At 48.8% G+C, this 22905-nt stretch overlaps 1 protein-coding gene across 3 annotated transcripts in view; it reads right to left on the bottom strand.

The window, feature by feature from the left end:
- Positions 1-1179: 1179 nt before the first annotated feature.
- The window catches only part of PLEKHF2 (pleckstrin homology and FYVE domain containing 2), a 35777-nt gene continuing 14051 nt past the window's right edge, over positions 1180-22905 (bottom strand). For 2 of the 3 annotated variants that reach the window (XM_064154737.1, XM_064154739.1), the window contains exon 2: positions 1180-3564. In XM_064154737.1, coding sequence (XP_064010807.1) covers positions 2801-3550 — 750 coding nt within the window. In that variant the 5' untranslated portion in view covers positions 3551-3564 and the 3' untranslated portion in view covers positions 1180-2800. Of the gene's footprint in view, positions 3565-4142; positions 4529-22905 lie in introns of those variants that run through there. The other variant, XM_064154738.1, reaches the window with a different exon arrangement.

The raw sequence follows: 22905 nt of genomic DNA, 5'->3' as shown, positions 1-22905 counted from the left end.
TCCTCTGCTCCAGCCTGCACAGCCCCAACTCGTTCAGGCTGTGCTCACAGCAGAGCTGCTGCAGCCTCTGAGCATCCTCCTGGCCCTTGTCCGGACACTCTCCAGCATCTCCACAGCCCTCTTGTAATAGTGGCTCCAGAAGTGGATGCAAAATTCATACAACCACAGAATGGCTTAGGTTGGAAGGGACCTCAGATATAATCTACTCCAACCTCCCTGCCATGGAATCAGGTCTCTTTGCAGCACTTTTTGCTGCTGCTGTTACTCGGCAGCTTTTTGTGCAGATATTAACCTGAGAGAGAGTTTCTCAAAATACCAGACCTAAGTCTAGTCTCCCTCTCTGGAGACATTCAAGACCCACCTGGATGTGATCTGCTATAGGTGACCCTGCTCTGGCAGGGGGGGTTTGGACTGGAAAAGCTTTTGAGGCCCCTTCCAGTCTCTAACATTCTATGGTTCTGTGGAGTAACTGCAAGCTTTATGAACGTAGAACTTCATCCCAGTGGAAAAGATTATCCTCTGCAGCTGTTGTCTAGGCTGCCTAAGGGACACTGAAATGCCTCCTGCTCACAACCAGACTCAGCTGCTCAAGGCCTCACCCAACCTGGCCTTCAACACCCCCAGTTTATTCACATTCAGGTAGGATTAATAATTGCTGCTAAAATACTCATAGAATCAAGCAGGTTGGAAGAGACCTCCAAGCACATCCAGTCCAGCCTAGCACCCAGTCCTTGCCGATGAACCAGACCACGGCACTCAGGGCCTCATCCAGGCTTTGCCTGAACACCTCCAGGGATGGTGACTCCACCACCTCCCTGGGCAGCCCATTCCAATGCCAATCACTCTCTCTGCCAACAACTTCCTCCTCACATCCATTCTGGACCTGCCCTGGCACAGCTTGAGACTGTGTCCCCTTGTTCTGCTGCTGGCTGCCTGGCAGAAGAGACCAACCCCCACCTGGCTACAACCTCCCTGCAGGTAGCTGTAGACAGCAATGAGCTCTGCTCTGAGCCTCCTCTGCTGCAGGCTCATGCAGAGTGCCTCCCCAAAAAACAAAACCCTAGGGGCTAAGTGCATCTTTAAGCCACCAGAAACCTCCCCGAGGGGACAGAACTTTGCTGACTTTTTATTTGGCATAAGATGAGTGCCACTTGCAGCCCACAAAACAGGAGACCAGTGCAAAATGCAGCATCCATTCTTTATTCAATAAATATTTAACTCAATTGTTGCCCACCGTGAGGCAAACAGTGCAGAAATTGTCACTTAAGAGATAGAAAAGTGTCACCTTTATATTTTTCTTTGCTGTATAAAGTCAGTTGCTAACTTCTATCAACACAAACTATTTCTAAGAGGGTTTTTTTCCTGCTCCAAAATCGATGCTACCATTATAAAAATATAGAAATATAGAAATATTTGGGGACTTAGCAGGGCTTTGCAAGCCTAACTTTTGACATTTACGTGGGAAGGTGCCACTTCTGTACTCAAGGACTTCATAAAAATAGAAATGAATACTATGGGACAGACATTGTCTGCACTGAGGATTTCATTAGAGCCCTTAAATACAATCTTTCTTGGTCCTGGGTATACGCTTAAAAGGAAACAAACTCGCATCTCACATTTATCCTGAGGTCAGCTGTGTAAAAAGGAAAGCCAATCTGAGGAGGATGCTTGAAGGCTTTGAACATCAACAAAAGTAGGAGGTTATTTTTAAACAAGCCAATTAATCTCCTGGGGGGAGGGGGTGGGGGGAGAGTAAAAAGAAGATGACAAAACAGCAAAGCCGCAAACGATTCCCTCAGCGATGTTTTAAGCAGTAACTCAGGGTCATCTGGGGGAATTCACTTGCAAAAATACAAATGCTGTAGCTCCCAATGGAAATTTCAGTGTGCATTTGACAGATGCAAAACTCAGGAACTGCCCTGAAAAGAAAAGTTACAAATCCCTGTGAAGAGTCAACCCCCAAGTGTCTCATCTCAAGATCCTGACCTGTAATGCAGCTCCTCCAAGGAGGACTCCGCTGAATCTGCAGAGCCTTTGGGTCTGCCTGGACAGGTGAGGATGTGTGGTCCAGGTCTCCACCAGGAGGTAGAGTTCTGACCTCGTCAAAGCTCCACTTTGAACACAGCAGTTATTTTCTATAGCACCAACAAGCTCTCAGATACCAGCATGGGGCGAGTGCAGGCGCCGTAAATAGGTTTGCTTCTTCCTGAATCAGCACAATCGGTACAAGGCACTGCTTGGTGTTAGGAAGTCATAAATAAGAGCAAAACAAGACAACTCCCAGCTTTTTGTGACACTGATGCCCGTAGCTTATGCCACATTTCAACTTACTACACCCCACGGCAAAGGAAAAACAAGGTGGTCTAAAGGACTGCAACCCAAACCCCTTCCCACAGCCTTCCTCCCCTCCTCTGCCAACCCCAGGTAGCAACACCCTGAGGGGAAGCGTTAGGAAGTATGGGTTGCTAGGTTAAAGACAGGTACATTTGAATTCTCCAGGCTCCCACAAGAGTCTCACCGAGACGCAACTCAAGTACAAGAGGTTGGAAAACATTCTGGTAACATTTGCAAGAGTCTATCCCTGCAAGAGTGTGATAGACCAACGGACAGACAACCAAACTACTGCCTAGAGCATTCAGAGATGGAGGCACATGGCAGCTGAAGACATTCAGGCAGATTTTTTTATGGCTAGAAGAGGATTTTTCCCGTGAGGATCCTCGCTACAGACCTCCCCGAAAGCAGCTCGGTACGCTTTGAAACGCAGACGGCGACGCGCGGCGTAAAACCAAACGCTTGGCCCTTAATCGCTACTGTCTTCGTCATCGTCCTCGTCAGACACGTCGTTTAGGGACGATTTGGGCGAGTGGCTGTAGGAGTCTGAGGTGGCAGACTGACAGGCAGCCATCTCCCCGGTGGAAAGCAGCTGGTAGCAGAAGTCGCAGATGCGCACGGGCTTGGAGGACTGGCTGGGGAGGAGGAACCTCTTCTCGGAGCAAGGCCCGCACACCACGAAGCCGCACTTGCGGCAGTGGTGCCGCCGGTTGACCGGCGTGAACTTCACCTTCTGACAGCGCATGCAGACGGCGGCTTCCGAGTCTGGCACCCAGACAGCCGCGTGCTCGTTGCTGGGAGCCTTCCCGCTCTTGGACAGCAGATCGGAGACGCACTTGTTGATGTGGTTCATCCACTCGGACTTCTCCGTGGCGGTGGCGGCGTAAACCGCAAACGACTTGGTGGGCGTCTTGATCAGCCACCCGTTCCGCAGGTCTCCCTCATCCTGGATGGAATCGATGGTGACGTTCTCCAGAGGGATTATGTGCTGCTTGTTGTACTTCTTCTTCTGGATGACAATGTTGCCGTAGACGAGAATGTCGTTGAAGAGGAAGAACTGCCTGGCTTTGGGCTTCTTCCTGCACAGCTTCGTTAGCACTCCCTCTCCGATCAGAACGCGGCCGGGAATGGTGAGGGGCTGGCCGGCTGCTCCGAAGCAGTTCTCCACGATGCTGATCCTGCGGGTGTTGGCCTCGCTGTTCGCCAAGCGATCCACCATCTTTCACAGGGAGCCTACAACCAGAACACAGGGGCTGCCGTCAGAGCGGGGCTGACTCAGCGGCAGCCTGCCCCCGGGAAGGCGCCGACCCCGCGCTGCTCTAAATACCCAACAGAACCTGCTGGCTCAGAGGCAGCGACTGGGGCTAGATTTAACTCAGCATTAACAGCCAGGAATTTTTAGCAACAGATTAGGCTTTCTTTTTTTCAGAAGCAGCAATGTTCCAGGCAGCTGACAGCTATCTTTGTCATGCAGACAGCACCTACAGCACTGCTCCTCAGCGCCTCTGGCAACAGGCTGGGGAGCTTCCTCCTCAGCAAGGTTACAGCATCCTTAGAGCTCGGGTTTCTCTGTACATCCTCCTCCACCTGCTTCTCTGGGAGGCAAAAGCAGGCATCACCCAGCATTCCAAACACTGGTGCTGACAGAAACAGCCACCTAACTGAGCAGCCTGCAGAGCCACGTCAGTGTTAGCACAACAAACGAAAACTAGGCAATTGCTCCTCACACGGGAAACCACCATACCCAAACTTAGCATCTCTCATTTCCCGCTACACAACGCTTCAATCAGGCCCCAAAACCATGAACCTACCTACTCAAAACACTGTGTGGGCCACTTGCTTTCACGGCAAACTCCTCAGCCAAAGCCTAGCACGCAGGGGGCCTGCTCACTGCTGCCTTCTGTTTGCCAGGGTCCCGCAGTCTTTCCCTCCTCGCCTACTACATCTGCATAGCTGATGTGATCAGAGGACTGCAGCCTCAGCGCAGAGGATGAGCCACACAGCTTGCACCTGCTCCTGAGAAAGGCTGAGCAACCTGCACTGCTGGCTGGGGGCAAGTTCAGGCAAGAAGGCTTGGGGTTTCAGGACGTGCTGAGGAACTAAAGAATAGATGTGTTCCACGTGCAGATTAAAAGCACTCCTCACCCTTCCCCTGGCAAAGGCAAGATTCCTAAGGCACCCAACAGGGAACTGACAATAAGGAGTTGTCACTACAGCGACTCATCCTCAGCAAATCACTCAGTCTTTTACCTTGGAGCTGCCCAGGCAGAAGCTGGTGAGGGGCCTGGAGCACAAATCCTATGAGGAGAGGTTGAGGGAGCTGGGCCTGTTTAGCCTGGAGAAGAGGAGGCTCAGGGGTGATCTTATTACTGTCTACAACTACCTGAAGGGGCATTGTAGCCAGGTGGGGGGTGGCCTCTTCTCCCAGGCAACCAGCAATAGAACAAGGGGACACAGTCTCAAGTTGTGCCAGGGTAGGTCTAGGCTGGATGTTAGGAAGAAGTTCTTCACAGAGAGAGTGACTGGCATTGGAATGGGCTGCCCAGGCAGGTGGTGGAGGCACTGTGCCTGGGGGTCTTCAAGAAAAGACTGGATGAGGCACTTAGTGCCATGGTCTAGCTGATTGGTTAGGGCTGGGGGATAGGTTGGACTGGATGATCTTGGAGGTCTCTTCCAACCTGGTTGATTCTATGATTCTATGATTCTAAGTCAGACCAGTCTGACCCAGATCTGCTCCTGTCAAGCTTCTCCCAAGTACAGCCACGACCTGGAAGGGACAGAGCTGGCAGAGGCAAGTATTAAGGACAGACTTGTCTCTCAGCATGGAGAAGACAGCTCTCCTGTGCCTTCCCTTCCAGCTGCTGCAGGGCTGATGCTCACAATGCTGCAGTACAACTGCTGCTTCCAACAGGCCTGAAGGACAGCAGAGTAGCAAACACCCCAGTGCCTACTACCTGCACTCCCCAACATGATGCCCGTTTGAGGAGTCCTCCCTTTTCTTCCAGATCTATACCACCTGTCCTCAATGCAGCACGAGCCTATAACGGAGATGAAACTGGGCTGAAACAATGCTCAGACTTGATGCTGCTCAGATTCTCTTACTCTGGCATAACCTGGATTCAGTCCAAAGCTCAGATAGACCTTTACAATCAGAGCCGAAACTTCTTGACACAAATTCAGTGCCAAAGAAACCTCTCATTAGGCCTCATCTAAATAAGTATGTTACATGTGATTACATAAATCCACACACCCAATGTTAACTGTGATTACAAAAATAACATGCTGCTGCTACAAGAGTTTAATCAGTTCCACACTAAAATAGTTCACAGGCTCACAGGATGTTAGGGGTTGGAAGGGACCCAAGGAGATCATCCAGTCCAACCCCCCTGCCAGAGCAGGACCATATAATCTAGAACAGATCACAGTGGAATGCATCCAGACAGGTCTTGAAAGTCTCCAAAGGAGACTCCACCTCTCTGGGGAGCCTGTTCCCGTGCTCTGGGACCCTTACAGTAAAGAAAGTCCCCCTTGTGTTGAGCTGGAACCTCCTGTGCTGCAAATTGCTCCTTGTCCTATCCCAGGGAGCAAGTGAGCAGAGCCTGTCCCCCCATCCTGACCCCCAGCTCTTAGATGGGGGATTTATTAAATCCCCTCTCAGTCTTCTCTTCTCCAGACTGAACAGTCCCAGGTCCCTCAGCCTCTCCTCATCAGGCAGTGCTCCAGTACCCTCATCATCCTAGCAGCCCTCTCTGGACCCTTTCCAGCAGATCTCTGTCCCTCTTAAACCAGAGAGCCCAAAACTGAAGGCAGTACTCATCATGAGGTCTCACCAGGGCAGAGTAAAGAGGGAGGAGAACTTCCCTGGATCTGCTGGACACACTTAATACACCCTAGGTTCTTAATACACCCCAGGATCCCATTGGCCTTGGCCAGCAGGGCACATTGCTGTGCCATGGATGTTCTCCCCCAGCACTCCCAGCTCCCTCTCCACAGGGCTGCTCTCCAGCAGTCACCTCCCAGCCTGGACTGGTGCAGTTTGTTATTCCTCCCCAGATGCAGGACTCTGCACTTGTCCTTGTTGAACCTCATTTGGTTCCTCTGTGCCCAGCTCTCAGTCTGCCCAGGTCTCTCTGGATGGCTGCACAGCCTGCAGCTGTCTCAGCCAAGCCTCCCAGCTTGGTGTCATCAGCAAACTTGCTGAGCAGACTCTGTCTTTCTGTGCCCTCATCAATGTTACTGTTTGACAAGGGAGCTTTCTCAGATATACCTAAGCTGACCTTTTTCAGCTCTGCACACAACATCATCTTGCATCCACATCTGACACTGAAGACAGAAGAATCCATTAAAGGTATTGCCCAGCATTACGTTTGCATTTTCTTTACGTGCCTCACAGGATTTCATTCACTCTTCTCTAGAACAACCTAAGAGGAAACATCCCTTAACTCTGGCATTGTGATAACCAAGTTCATGCTTAGCCATGGAATCTGAAATTCTTTGGCCTGTAGAAGGTCAGGCAAAAGACAAACTGCTTTATGAAAAGAGATTTAATTGCACAAATGGAAGTGTTCCTGCCTATAGCAGGGGGTTGGAACTAGATGATCTTTGAGGTCTCTTCCAACCTAAACCATTCTACACTTCTAAGCAAGTCCACCTATGCTATTTCCACCAGGTGGGTGCCCACCTTCACTACCCTATTCAGTGGGTCCCCATTTGCTGAGTTAAGCTTACTGTGAAGAAAATCCTAAGCCATATTTGCTGCACAACAAACCCTTTCTGTTCTTCAATCACAACAACCAGCACTAGCTTCTTCATTAAGCTTTCTGAAGACTGAAATGCTCCTCACTGATCTCCAGAGAGAAGACTCTGAGTCTCAGTGGAAGGAACACAACCCTCCAACAAAACCTCCTGCAATTTCCATCTCCTTCACCACCCCTGCTTCTCTGAACCATTACCCTTGTCAAGGTTCTTGAAGCTTTCTCTGTCACTCCCTTTAAGAGATGCCCACAAGTGGACACTACTAAATCCCTCCATCCTTTTGCAACATCAAATTTAGTTCACAGGATGTTAAGGGTTGGAAGGGACCTCCAGAGATTGAGTCCAATGCCCCTGCCAGAGCAGGACCATAATCTAGTGCAGGTCACACAGGAATACCTCCAGAGATTGAGTCCAATGCCCCTGCCAGAGCAGGACCATAATCTAGTGCAGGTCACACAGGAATACCTCCAGAGATTGAGTCCAATGCCCCTGCCAGAGCAGGACCATAATCTAGTGCAGGTCACACAGGAATACCTCCAGAGATTGAGTCCAATGCCCCTGCCAGAGCAGGACCATAATCTAGTGCAGGTCACACAGGAATACCTCCAGAGATTGAGTCCAATGCCCCTGCCAGAGCAGGACCATAATCTAGTGCAGGTCACACAGGAATACATCCAAACAGGGCTCGAAAGTCTCCAGTGAAGGAAACTCCACAACCTCTCTGGGGAGCCTGTGCCAGTGCTCTGTGACCCTTACAGTAAAGAAGTTCCTTCTCAAGTTGAGGTGGAACCTCCTGTGATGTAGTTTACATCCACTGCCCCTTGTCCTATCACAGAGTTGATATGGTTCTGGTTTTGTTTCTTTCTCTGTCACCCTTCCCCTCCCTGCTCCCTTGTGCCATTATGAAAGCACCCAGTGAATTGGAACAGGGCAGGATGGAGTTGGGAACCAAACAGACTTTTGAGAACCAAACAGACTTTTAGGGTTTAGGTTGGCAGGACAGTTCCAGGGCAGGGAGACAATGGAGGGAAGGGAGGTGCTCTGCATAGAAAGTACATTGGCTTAACCTGATCAGCAAATAAAAGTATTGCTGTTGTGGTGTTTCCTCCCAGGAAACAGGGGAAGATTAATCAATAAGATTATGTTTTTTAAAGCTATTAATTATACAGGCATATCCAAAACACACCTTTCCAGAGACATCTTATTTCCTTCAAGCATTCCAAGCACAAACACTTCATGGGGATACATCATACCCACCCTCTGCATCTTTCACTCAGCATTAAGATCTAAGCAACGTGTCCTTGTGGCCAAGAAGGCCAAGGGGATCCTGGGGTGGACCTGAAGGGCTGTGGTAGGGCGAGAGACGTGTCCAGTTTTGGGCCCATCACTACAAGAAGGGCCTCAGGGAGTCCAGCACAGAGCTACAAGCTGCTGCAAGCAGTGGAACATCTCCCTGTGAGGGCAGGCTGATGCAGCTAGGGCTTGGAGCAGAGGAGCCTGAGGGATGCCCACATTCCTGTTTATCAGGATGTGCAGAGCAGTGTCAGGAGGACAGAGCCAGGCTCTGCTCAAGGATGGCCAATGACAGAACAAGGTGCACTGGGTGCAAGCTGGAGCAGAGGAGGTGCCATGGGAACAGAAGGGAAAACTTTCCCTGTGGGGGTGACCGAGCCCTGGAACAGTCTGCCCAGAGAGGCTGTGGAGTCTCCTTCTCTGGAGACATTCAAATCCCACTTGGATGGATTCCTGTGTGACCTGCCCTAAGTGACCCTGCTGTGGCAGGGGAACTGGACTGGATGATCTCTGGAAGTTTCTTCCAACCCCTAACATTCTGTCATCTACTCACTTTCTGGTTCAATTACTCACTTTCTGGTTCAATATACACCTGTCAACTACCTATGACCAGACAACAAAAGGGCACAACACTGGCACCTAGGAGTGAGTGTTTCAAATAAGGCACTGGCTTCACTTCTGCTATAGCCTCATCTAACAGAGGTGCCATGCTACACAAAAGATGTTGACTAGCTAGCAAGGACAAAGTAATACTCAGGGAACACAAAGGAGATAAATATGGCTCACAATAGATGTATGTGGGCTTGGCAGCTATTATGGAACCATAGGAGGTTCCTATGCATACTTCAGCCCACAACTGAAATCCAGAGGAAGATACATTCCTCCTGGAAAGAATCTGTATACTAATCCAGGAAAGAAAGGAAGTAGATTTGGTTATGCAAACCTTACCAGAGGTGAACAATAACCACACAAACCTGATGATTATGAAGCAGAAAGAATAAAAGCAAAGGGTAAGATGTAGGGGAAAAAAACAATCCAGCTACCTGCATTTGAGACAAATTCAGAGGCAAACCTAAATATCGAGAGCCCAGGTGGCCAAGAGAGCCAGTGGCATCCTGGCCTGCATCAGGAATGGTGTGGCCAGCAGGAGCAGGGAGGTCATTCTGCCCCTGGACTCTGCACTGGTTAGACCACACCTTGAGTGCTGTGTTGAGTTCTGGGCCCCCCAAGTTTAGGAGGAACATTGAGATGCTTGAGTGTGTCCAGAGAAGGGCAACGAGGCTGGGGAGAGGCCTTGAGCACAGCCCTACGAGGAGAGGCTGAGGGAGCTGGGATTGGTTAGCCTGGAGAAGAGGAGGCTCAGGGCAGACCTTATTGCTGTCTGCAACTACCTGAGGGGAGGTTGTGGCCAGGAGGAGGTTGCTCTCTTCTCTCAGGTGGCCAGCACCAGAACAAGAGGACACAGCCTCAGGCTGTGCCAGGGGAGATTTAGGCTGGAGGTGAGGAGAAAGTTCTTCCCTGAGAGAGTCATTGGGCACTGGAATGGGCTGCCCGGGGAGGTGGTGGAGTCACCATCCCTGGAGCTGTTCAAGGCAGGACTGGACGTGGCACTTGGTGCCGTGGTCTGGCCTTGAGCTCTGTGGTGAAGGGTTGGACTTGGTGATCTATGAGGGCTCTTCCAACCTTGGTGATACTGTAACAGAGGAAAGAGGGAAGTAGGATTGTTTCCACTGGATAGAAAGCAAGAGATTTGATCTGAAACACTGGCATGCATTGCCAGGTGATGCTGTGTTACTGATGGTACAATGTTATGATTGTCTTTTAATGAGTTCATAATGTTTTATCCTGGTTTATTTTTAAATGGAATCTGGGAAGAAGAGTCAACATCTGCCAGGGTACAAAGAAACAACTACTAGTGAAACTCAGTTTAGTAGGGTGATCAGAACCTGGGAAACGTAGGGGCCAGACCAGACAAGCGTGAGCAGTTGGGATGCCTGCGGACAGAATTTTCAAGCATGCATGTATGCCCAAGGTAGAGGTGTACAATACTGTCAGACACAAATGCATGGTGCTCTCTCCCCCATTTTCCTGGCATACTGTCATGGTGGCAGTTGTAATTCCTGGTTGGGAAGGCCCCATCTCTGGAGGTGTTTAAGGCCAGGCTGGACGAGGCTTTGGCCAGCCTGATCTAGGGTAGGGTGTCCCTGCCCATGGCAGGGGGGTTGGAACTGGCTGCTCCTTGTGGTCCCTTCCAACCCTGATTCTGTGATTCTATGATAAACTCCAAGCTTTGGGATGTATATTTGCTGTAGTCATAAGCTCAAAAAAAACCCAAATTCAAGTGCCTGTCAGAGGTCAGGATCTGGAATAAGAGTTAGTTGCTATTAACTTGTCAAATGACCATTCCCATCTTACATGGAATCAACCAGGTTAGAAGAGACCTCTGAGATCATCCAGTCCAACCTAGCACCCAGCCCTAGCCAGTCAACCAGACCATGGCACTAAGTGCCTCATCCAGTCTTCTCTTGAAGACCTCCAGGGACGGTGCCTCCACCACCTCGTGTTTTTGCAAGTGCCAAAGATGAACCAACAGCCACTTCATACTTGGAAAGCCAGGAGTCAGTCAGTCTGAAGTTCTTTAGTAATCCCACGTTCTCTGGGAAGCGAGGAAGGGAATCAGCCAGCAGAGCACAGACCAGGAGAGCAGACTTTCCTGCAGGTACCAGTCAATAAGCACCACTTCTACACTTACACTTGGCTATCAATTATCTGCAAACTACAGCAAGTTAAATGCTTTTGCTAGCCCACAGCAGGGAATCCCCCCCAAACTCTCCCCCTCCCCCAGCCAGACTGAGGCGTTTCAGTAAATCGAGCTTCTGGTGTGAAGTTACAGCGGTGTGTAAGAAGGGCTCCCTGCTCCGCAGCTCCCACTCGGTGCTCCTTGCACTCCCTGCCAATAAACAGCAAAACCCAGCTCAAGGTCACCAGGGAAGCTTTCAAAATAGAAGACCCTGGGAGAAGAAAAGAGGGAGACAAAGAAACGGTTTTCATTAACTGTTCTCTAGGATGACCTAGAAGAAAACAACTCTAACCAGGGTCATTTAATCATCACCATGGCTTGGAACCAAGATACATGACTCCAGAACTTGTGCTGAAGACTCTGCTGTTGTGAAAACAATCTCTTACTGGACTTAGTGCAAGAATACAGGGCAAGTTAAGGAGGACCAGATCAGACAAGATAATCACATCTCCTCTGGATTGAAACTCTCCTCCATAACACTCACAAGTTCTCATCCATCAGCCCCACAAACACCCCAGGCTACAAAACAGAATGGGTGAGAACTGCCCAGCAGAAAAGCACTTGGAGGGGTTGGTTGACATCAGCTGAAGATGAGCCAGGGTGGGCTGAGCTGGCCAAGGAGGCCACCAGCATCCTGGCCTGGATCAGCTATAGTGGGGCCAGCAGGAGCAGGGCAAGGATTATCCTCCCTGTACTGGGCACTGTTGAGGCCACATCTCGAGTGCTGGGTTCAGTTCTGGGCCCCTCCTTCCAAGTAGGACATAGAGGTGCTGAAGCAGGTCTAGAAAAGGGCAAGGAAGCTAGAGAGGGGTCTGGAGAACAGGGCTGGTGAGGAGCAGGAACCTGGGGGTGCTCAGCATGGAGAAAAGGAGGCTGAGGGGAGAGCTCACTGCTCTCTACAGCTCCCTGAAAAGAGGCTGGAGGCAGGCGGGGGTTGGCCTCTTCTCCCTGGCATCAGGTGATGGCACAAGAGGAAACAGTCTGACATTGTGCCAGGGGAGGTCTACTTTGGACACAAGAAAAAACTTCTTTACTGAACAGGTTCTCAAAGACTGGAACAGGCTGCCCAGGGAGGTGGTTGAATCCCCATCTCTGGAGGTGTTTAAAAGAGGCAGAGATGTGGTGCTGTGGGACATGGTTTAGCTCCAACCCTGGCAGAGTTAGAGAATGGTTGGACCTGATGATCTCAAAGGTTTTTTCCAACCAGAATGATTCCATGATTCAGGTAGTAAAAGCCACCAAGTGCTACTGGAGTATTCTGCACTTCCAGGGCATGATTTGTATTTTCCATCACTAATAGATTAAACCTTTAAAATAAGCATTCAGGCATTTTTCTCCTAAGCTTTTAAAGATCTAAAAATTAAAGCTCCACCTAAAATCCTAAGCATTCATTCATTCATTCATTCATTCACCTTCACCAACCTTTTCTGGGAAAGGAACACAAGTGCAGAAATGGATGCTGAGAAACTACCTGGAAAGTATCATCACTATAATTAATAATGAACTGTGGGGAAAAAAATAGAGCAGAGGCACAAAAAAGAAGCCATCTTTAAGTCACAAGAGGTAAAGTTAGGTAAAGAGGTTCACCTCTTCTCCTGAGCACACAGATCAAGCAGATGTCACATTAACTGTCTGCATACATGAAGCAACTTTTAAGCCCTTGATGTCCAGCCCAAAAGCTATGCAAGTTATCAATTCCTAGTCTACAAAAATGACTCCATTTCCAGAGTCATCAGGGTTGGAAGGGATCTCAAGGATCATCCAGTTCCAAGCGCCCTGCCATGGGCAGGGACACCTCACAGCAGATCAGCTTGCTCAGAGCCACATCCTGCCTGGCCTTAAAACTTCCATGGATGAGGCTTCCACCACCTCCCTGGGTAACCTGTGCCAGTGTCTCACTACCTTTACAGTGAACAACTTCTTCCTAACATGTAACCTAAATTCACCCTCCTTTAGCTTGGATCCATTCACCTCAGTGCTATATACTACCTGAACACCCTGAACAGTCCCTCCCCAGCTTTTCTGTAGCCCACTTCAGATCCTGGAAGGCCACAAGGTCTCTTTGGAGCCTTCTCTTCTCCAGACTGAACAGCCCCAACTCTTTCAGCCTGTCTGCACAGGAAGGGAGTCTCAGCCCTCTGATCATCCTCGTGGCCCTTCTCTGGACATGCTCCAGTCTAAGGCCCATCAGGGCCACCCTCCATCTCCAGTAGTACTAACTGCTGGGCAAAGCATCACACACATCACCTGGCAACACAGAGCTGCACCAGCAGCATTTCCAAACAGACCTCAGCTCTCAAACTGCTGCAGTGCTTTCTGTTTGTCCTCCTTCTCAGCATGTGCTCTCACAACATCCACTTCGTGAAGAAGATGCTGGGACAAGGCTTCTGTCTGCATGACATAATAAAGCTATTCAAAGGTGACAAAATATTTCATGGCACAGGCAGCCCCAACTCCTTCAGCACAGCTTTAACATGAAGTTATTTCTAATTTGATTCAGGAGAAGCTTCTACAGAACTAACGATCCTGTTAGCAAGACAAGAAGGTCCTCTTGCTCTCCCATCTCACTGTACTTCTGCATTCATATCCTCATGGTCAGAGCAACCACCTTCAAAGTGCACAGAGAAGCTGCTGAACCAGGGAGGTGGTGGTCACTGTCCCCAGAGGTGTTCAAGAAACACCTGGATGAGGCACTTAGTGCCATGGTCTGGTTGACTGGACAGGGCTGGCTGCTAGGTTGGACTGGATCAGCTTGGAGGACTCTTTCAACCTGGTTGATTCTATGATCTCCTTTACCTCTCCTTTGAGGAACTAACAAGTTACCCACTCACCCAAAGCTGAAGCCATGCTGATGGAGTAGTCACAGCATTCCTGCAGCAATGAACATTCCAGACTAGTGCAGCAGGAAAATAATTCTGTTGGAACTGCTGTGCAATAAGTCACTTCCCACAGCATCATATCCTGGTGACCATGCCAGCAATCTCCCAGGACTCAATGCTTCTACTAGTCTTAAATAGGAGAATGTTTATCTTATGTGTGAGCTCTGCTCTTGAGAGAGGCAAGACTGAACTGCACAGCACAACAGCTGTAAGACAGGCAGAAGGTGCCAGCAACTCTGACTAACTCTGAAAAACTGGGACAGACATTTAGCACAAGCTACCTGGTTGGTAAATAGTAGGGGATCAGTAAACAGAGCAGGACCTGCACAATCAGACTTGGTCCAAACAGTAGATGGTGATAAAGTTCCTGTTGTAGGTGAAAAGAATCTGTTAGGGAAAACTGTTTGGGTATTTCCTCCTTTGGGCGAAGGGAAACCTGTCCGAGGGGTGGTGTCTGCTGAAGGTCCTGGTCACACCTACTGGGTGATGCAGGAGAATGGTGAAATCCAGTGTGTGCCACAGAGAAATCTAACCTTAGCTGAGAGAGTCTAAATTCAGAGTGTATAACACAAGCTGTTAGGAGTTTTCTGTTCTAGGTACCATCAGCATCCAATGAAAGAATCTACAGTACATAAGCACAAACCCAACGTCACCTGGGAGTCCCTGTTCTCATCTCATCTGAGGAGACAAATTGTTCTGAGCTTTTGAACCACCTACATCTGAGAGAGCTGGAATGAAGTGTGCACTGAACTTGTGATATTCATTAGTGTAAATATTGGTTTAGATTAGATAGTTCTCAGCAATACTCCGAGTGAAATAGACAGGAGTGAATTGTGCTAGTTTGAAGCTAGATAGAATGTTCTGGTGAGAAGAACTAGATGACAGAATCATAGAATCAAGCAGGTTGGAAGAGACCTCCAAGATCATCCAGTCCAACCTAGCACCCAGCCCTATCCAGTCAACTACACCATGGCAACAAGTGCCTCATCCAGGCTTTTCTTGAACACCTCCAGGGACGGTGCCTCCATCACCTCCCTGGGCAGCCCATTCCAATGGGAAATGACTCTCTGTGAAAGAGAAACAATGGTGATGTCTACTTCACTCACAGGCTTGCTGAGAGGTATAAGAGCGAGAACCTAAACATAGATAAGGGAGTCACTCTCTGTCTGGGCTCTGGGCTGCATTTTTCTCTCTAACCCAACCTGATCAATCCACCTGCTTTCTAAGCCCCCTGGCTGACCCTCCATTCTTCCTTGGGCACAAGGCAACATCAGGGGGTAAGGTAGAGAGGGGAAGGAGAAAGGGGAAAGGTGGTTGGAAGCCCCTCCTGGGGACTCAGGTCTCTGGGAGGGGCTGTTGTGTTTCTGTATTACCTTTTACCCTGTTTATTTCTGTATCTAGCTGGGTTTGCTTGCCTTTAAAGCTGCCATCTGAGCTGCAAATATACATAGCAATGGATGAGATGCATCCTGATACCACGGCTCTAAGAAATCTAATGCAGTGCATTAAACAGAACTGTCAACAGCCTAACTGCTACCTGTAAAGATTCAGAACTGCCAGAAAAGGCTTCCACTACATCAGCACTGCAGCAGTTAGCTTGCTGGCCACAGAGCAGAACCACAGAGAGCACGAGGGTGCTGCGGGGAAAAAGGAGATGCAAAAAAGCAGCTCCTACGGAGCGGTGCTGCAGGCTGCGTGCAGCTCAGCACAGAAACTTGTCCTCAGCCAGCTCTGTGGGTGCTACCATCACAACCAGCACTGCCTTCAGCATGCAGGGCAGGCATGGAAGGTATGCTGGAGAGGGACATGGTGTGAATTCCTAAGTTTCTAGCAATCAGCATAACCACCAGCAGTCTGTTACTCACTGGCTGGGACAAGAGCAAGTCTTGTCCAGTTCAGCCCCTGCTAACAAACACTAATTAAGAGACCTTCAAACACATCCAGGGTTGGGGACTCCATCACTTCCCTGGTCAGCTCATTCCACTCTTGCTAGGAATTTTTTTATCCCAATACCCAGTCAAAACCTGCTCAGTCACAGTTTGAGGCCATTCCCCCTTGTTCTATCACTAATTACCTGTGAGAAGAGACCAACACCAACCTCTCCACAACCTCCTTTCAGGTAGCTGTAGGCACTGATGAGGTCTCCCCTCAGCCTCCTGTTTCAAACTAACCATATCCCAAGCTCCTTCAGTCTCTCCTCATCAGATTTATTCTCCAGACCCTTCTCCAGCTTCATTGCCCTCCTCTTCACTGTCTCCAGCACCTCCACATCTCTCTTGTCTCTTGAGCTCAAAACTGAACACAATGCTCAAGATATGGCCTCATTCATACCAGACTCATTCAGTTTTGCTCTTGAGCTTTGCCTGTGCAGGGAAGACAGCCTGCATTCAGCACTGTCTGAGGCTGACAGTTATAGAATCACAGAATGGTTTAGGTTGGAATGGACCTCAAGGATCAGCCAGTTCTAGCCCCTGCCATAGGCATGGACACATCTCACTAGAACAGGTCACACAATGCCTCATTCCACTTGGCCTTGAGCACCTCCAGGGAGGCTGTGGAGCACAGAATCACCCAATTCTTTGATCACATTGGGTGATTCTGTGCTCCACAACCTCCCAGGGCAACCTGTGCCAGTGTCTCACCACCCTCGCTGTAAAGAATCCTTTCCTAACTGCTAGTTTGAATCTCCCCTCTGCCACTTACTCCTTGTCCTGTCATTACTCCTTGTCCTGTCATTACAAGACCTTTTAAACAGTCCCTCCCCAGCCTTCCTATAGGCCACTTTCAGGTACTGAAGGGTTGGACTGAATGACCTTATAGATCTCTTCCAACCAGAACAATTCTGTGATTCTGTGAACCTGAAGAAACACAACCAATGAAGCTACCCAGATTCTTTGTGCATCTCTGATTCAGCCTCTCTGAAATGCTAATACCACTGCTTTGTGTGTGCACACTTCCAGCCACGAAGGCAGGTCAGCACCACACTACTCTAATCTCTAGTAGTATTACCTGTATTGCTCTTAAGAACTCAACACTTCACTTTTTGCACCACTGCCAAGGAACACAAAGCATAAACTTAAGTGCAACCTGTTTAAGCAAACTCACCCCCACAAAAAAAGCCCAACAGTTTTAGTGTGGAGAACTGCTGACCTAAACACACACACAGCAACTTCCTGTAAGAGAAACCAGCACCAAATTGAAATCTTGCTTTGCTCTCCCTAATTCCACCTCCTACACAGAGAAGGATGACACCACTGCTTGTCCTGAATGCTTCACTGTGTCATCTGTGCTGGCAAAATGAAGCTTTCCATGCACTTAAACCTGATGAGCTGTAATCAGAAGCCAAGAACAAGTTTAAGAACAAGTCAGCACTTCAGCTCAAGGACTATAAAGATGATCAAGAAATACTACTGGAAGGTGTTTAATTAAACTTTATTTCCACCATTCAGTACATGGAATAAAATAGTGAGGAAAATGAAGTGCTAATCAGCTACTAAGGTATTTATGGACTCATTCATACTTCATTCTGTATTTTATAGTTACACAGATCCTATGAGGAGAGGTTGAGGGAGCTGGGCCTGATTAGCCTGGAGAAGAGGAGGCTCAGGGGTGATCTTATTACTGTCTACAACTACCTGAAGGGGCATTGTAGCCAGGTGGGGGTGGCCTCTTCTGCCAGGTAACCAGCAATAGAACAAGGGACACAGTCTCAAGTTGTGCCAGGGTAGGTATAGGCTGGATGTTAGGAAGAAGTTCTTCACAGAGAGAGTGATTGGCATTGGAATGGGCTGCCCAGGGAGGTGGTGGAGGCACTGTCCCTGGGGGTCTTCAAGAAAAGACTGGATGAGGCACTTAGTGCCATGGTCTGGTTGATTGGCTAGGGCTGGGTGCTAGGTTGGACTGGCTGATCTTGGAGGTCTCTTCCAACCTGGTTGATTCTATGAAAAAAGGCATCTTTAACAACTTGAGGGGTATTTTAGTATTAATTAGACTTTTCCATCACTCACTAGTTGCTTTTCATGCAACACTAAAAAGAAAAAAAGCCATTTTGATCATAAAATTAAGTGAAATTAAAAGAAATTCCATCCTCCAAAAATATTATGTTGAGAGGAGATTAAGACAAATGCTTTCTGAGGGTCTTGATCTCTGCTAGAAGCTGGCATGACAGGAACAACTAAAACCCTGTACTGTGCTGGAGTTAGCTGTCTTAAATGACAGAGAAAACATAATCCAGCTGTCACTTAAAGAGTAAATCAACCTTCTAACAAGCAGTTCTGTAATAATGCCTTTCACAAAAGCATTCCCTAAACTGCTGTATTTCACAAGCTCTCTTGCTGTCACTACTGCAACCAGCTGATAAGGATGCAGAGGGTGGTCCAGATGATTCCTGAAAGGGATGATTGTCAGGAATGACAAAAAGCTGCATCGAGATGCTGCAAAGTAAGAAGGGCTAAAGAGATTTTTATCAGTGTAGAGATGACAGCAGGAAAGCAGGATGTAAGATCCCTATGAATTTAGCCACCATCACTTTTGACCATGCAGCCCAAAAGGTAGATAGAGCCCTGGGCTGCAGCCAGAGGAGTGTGGGCAGCAGGGCAAGAGAGGGGATTCTGTCCCTTGGCTCTGCTCTACTGAGACCTCATCTCCAATCCTACCTCTACTTACGGTGTCCTCAGCACAGGAAGGACACAGAGCTGCTAGAGCGAGTCCAGAGGAAGCCACAAAGATGATCCGAGGGCTGTAGCACCTCTGCTGTGAGGACAGGCTGAGGGAGCTGGGAGTGTTCAGCCTGGAGAAGACACTGGGAGGACCTTAGAGCTGCCTTCCAACAGCTGAAGGGATCCTCCAGGAAGGCTGCAGAGGGACTTTTCCTATGAGTGTCTAGAGATAAGACAAGAGGGAATGGTTTGAAGCTGAGGGAAAGCAGGGTTAGACTGGAGCTTAGGAAAAAGTTCTTCAGTATAAGGGCAGTGAGATTCTGGAATAGGTTGCCCAGAGAGGTTGTGGCTGCCTCCTCCCTGGGCGTGTTGAAGGCCAGACTGGATGGGGCTCTGAGCAACCAGCTCTAGTTGAGAGGCATCCCTGCCCATGGCAGGAGGTTTGGAGGAGATGACCTCTGAGATATCTTCTAACCTAAGCTATTCTATGATTCTGTTCCAACAGCTGCAGCATTCAGAAAGGTACCAGTAGTGAGACTGGATCTTTACAGACACACATAAAAGCCCTACTTTTTCCATAAGGCAGTACATGCATCTTTGCACATTTTCTTCACACCTTCAGCAAGGATTGGTTTAAAAAAAAGCAGGAAGATAAAACACCAGAAAGGGATGGTAGCAATACTGAGGCTGCTCTGAATCACACTAAGGAATCACAGAATCACAGGAACTGAAAGGGACCTCAAAAGCTCATTGGGTTCACCCTCCCTGCCAGAGCAGGATCACCTAGACCAGACCACACAGGAACACATTTAGGCAGGTTTTGAGTACCTCCAGAAAGGGAGACTCCACAACCACTCTGGGTAGTCTGTTCCAGTGCTGTGTCACCCTCACAGGGAAAAAAAAACCTCCTCATGTTTAGATGAAACTTCCTATGCCTCACTTCCACCCAGTGCCCCTTGTCCTGTCAGTGGGCATCACCCAGCAGAGCCTGGCTGCAGCCTTCTGGCACACACCCTGCACATCTTTATAACCACAAATGAGGTCACCTCTCAATCTGCTCTTCTCCAAGCAGCACAGCTCCAACTCCTTCAGGCTCTCCTCATAGCAGAGATGTTCCATTCCCTTCATTATCTTTGTGGCTCTGTGCTGGACTCTCTGAAGCAGCTATATGTCCCTGTCGAGCTGGGGGGCCCAGAACTGCACAGAGGAAGCAAAGATGCTTGTGACACCTTCGTCTGAACACTACAGAAAAAGCCTAATGTAAGCATCTAGCAACTCTAGACTGGCAGGAAAGCAGGACAGATGATACTGTGGACCTCTCACAGATCTCACTTCTGCGATTCTCAGCCTAACCTTTTCTGTGTTCATGTGATGTTTCTTACTTTTTTTCCCCTCCACACTGTCAAGTCATAGCTTCCTGCATTGCACAAGCCTGTGGAGCAATGGCTGCACCATGGGGAAACACAGCTGAGCTCATCGACTCCCTTACTGGTCTAGCCAGTACAAACCAGTAGTCTCAAGCTTTCATTTGTCTCAACCTGTTGGTTAGTGTTCTGGCAACGGCCACAGGCTGACAGAAACCATGCTGGAAATATGTTAGCAGCAAGCATATTACCTCATCCTCTGCAACCTGTCAATACTCTGCCTTGCCAATACTTTAGAAACCCTCAGACGATTTCTCAGTCCAGCATTCAGTCATAGAACTGTTTCAGTTGGAGAAGACCTCTAAGATCGAGTCCAACCATCAACCCAACACCATGTCCAATTACATGGGGAATGCAAATCTATGCATTTGTCTAGTCAGATGTCCTCACAAACCTACAATGACCATAACCACCCAGATCTGATCAGCTTTTGGGTTTAAACTGCTGCAAATGACTGTCTTAAGTCTAGTCCCATTAGGGACTAGACCTTATTGCTGTCTACAACTCCCTGAGAGGAGGTTGTGGCCAGGAGGAGGTTGCTCTCTTCTCTCAGGTGGCCAGCACCAGAACGAGAGGACAGGGGAGATTTAGGCTGGAGGTGAGGAGAAAGTTCTTCCCTGAGAGAGTCATTGGACACTGGAATGGGCTGCCCGGGGAGGTGGTGGAGTCGCCGTCCCTGGAGCTGTTCAAGGCAGGACTGGACGTGGCACTTGGTGCCATGGTCTGGCCTTGAGCTCTGTGGTGAAGGGTTGGACTTGATGATCTGTGAGGTCTCTTCCAACCTTGGTGATACTGTGACTCTTCTGGAAGGCACGGTGTAGAAACCCCTGTTTTAACACTGCCTAACATCTCACAGCTGAGTAATTCCTTCAGTGCATTGCAGCAAAGCTCAATACACTAATTTCCAGCTTACAAGGAAGGATTACCATTTCACTTTAGAATCACACAAAGGCTTAGGTGGAAGAAGAAGACTGGATGAGGCACTTAGTGCCATGGTCTGATTGGATAGGGCTGGGTGACAGGTTGGACTGGATGAGCTTGGAGGTCTCTTCCGACCTGGTTGGTTCTATGAAGGGACCTTAGTGACGATGTACTTCCAGGGACATCTACCATATCAGACTGCTCAAAGCCTCAAGCAACCTGACCTTTAACACTTCCAGGAATGGGACATACACAACTCCTCTTGGCAACCTATCCCAGTGTCTGACCACCCTTCCAATAAATACTTTTTCCCTAATATCCAATCTAAAGCTATCCTCTCTCAGTGTAAAATCATTACTCCTTGTCCTATCACTGCACTCCATGACAAGAACAAGAGGACACAGCCTCAAGCTACACCAGGGGAAATTTAGGCTGGAGGTGAGGAGAAAGTTCTTCCCTGAGAGAGTCATTGGACACTGGAATGGGCTGCCCGGGGAGGTGGTGGAGTCGCCGTCCCTGGAGCTGTTCAAGGCAGGACTGGATGTGGCACTTGGTGCCATGGTCTGGCCTTGAGCTCTGTGGTAAAGGGTTGGACTTGATGATCTATGAGGTCTCTTCCAACCTTGGTGATACTGTGACACTGTGATCTTTCCTGTAGGCCCCCTTTCAGGTACAGGAAAGGTACTCCAAGGTCTCTCCAGAGTCTTCTCTTCTCTAGGTGACCCATGCAGAAGAATTGCTCAGTGAATTTAAGTGATTCTAAAAGAACAACAGTAATTTTATCATCAAACTTTGTGGGTAAGAATTAAGGGATGTGGGAAAGGAGGTGAAATTGTTGTGTCTGCTACAGACCACCAAGCCAAGAGGAAGATGTTGATGGGGCCTTCTACAGACAACTGGAGGTAGCCTCTAGAGCTAACTCTTTGGTACTCAGGGGCGACTTCAATCACCCTGATATTTGCTGGGAAGCTCAGACAGTTGGTCCAAAAGGCTCTTGCAGTGTATCAATGATAACTTCTTGATGCAGGCAGTGGAAGAACCAACTAGGAGAGGTGCACTGCTGGACCTTGTATTAACTAATAAAGAAGGACTGGTTGAGGACATTAAGGTTAGGAACAGCCTTGGAGACAGTGATCATGACATGGTGGAGTTTAGTATTATACAGGGTAGAAGCAGACCAACAAGTAGAATTATAATCCTGGACTTCTGCAGAGTTCTTGGCAGAGAGAGTGATTGGCATTGGAATGGGCTGCCCAGGGAAGTGGTGGAGTTGCCATCCCTGGAGGTGTTCAAGCCAAGCCTGGATGAGGCACTTAGTGCCATGGTCTGGTTGCTTGGCCAGGGCTGGGTGCTAGGTTGGACTGGATAGGCTTGGAGCTCTCTTCCAACCTGGTTGATTCTGTGATTTTAACTTTGTGCTCTTCAGAAATATGCTTGCAGAAATCCCATGAGCTGAGGCTCTAGAGAGTAAAGGAGCCCAAGAAAGTTGGTTGATTTTTAAAGACCACGCTCAAGCTAGGTGTGTTCCCCTGAATAAAACATCAGGTAGATGTGCTAGGAGACCTGCATGGCTGAGCAAGGAGCTCCTGAAGGAAATCTCAGTCCATGGAAGAAGGGATTTGTCACTTGGGAGAACTATAGAGAAGTTGTCAGGGCACGTAGGAAGGCAACAAGGAAGGCCAAAGGCCTCCTGGAACTGTAACTGGCAAGGCAAAGGAAGTAAAACAGAACAAGAAGGGCTTCTCCAAATCTATCAACTGGAAAAGGAAGAATAAGGAAGGTGTGGGGACACTGCTAAACGAGGAGGCAGCCTGAGAACTGAGGGTGCAGAGAAGGCAGAGTTG

This window comes from Pogoniulus pusillus, chromosome 14 (assembly GCF_015220805.1).
Source record: "Pogoniulus pusillus isolate bPogPus1 chromosome 14, bPogPus1.pri, whole genome shotgun sequence".
Lineage (NCBI taxonomy): Eukaryota > Metazoa > Chordata > Aves > Piciformes > Lybiidae > Pogoniulus > Pogoniulus pusillus.
This window is presented reverse-complemented; position numbering and strand designations above follow the sequence as displayed.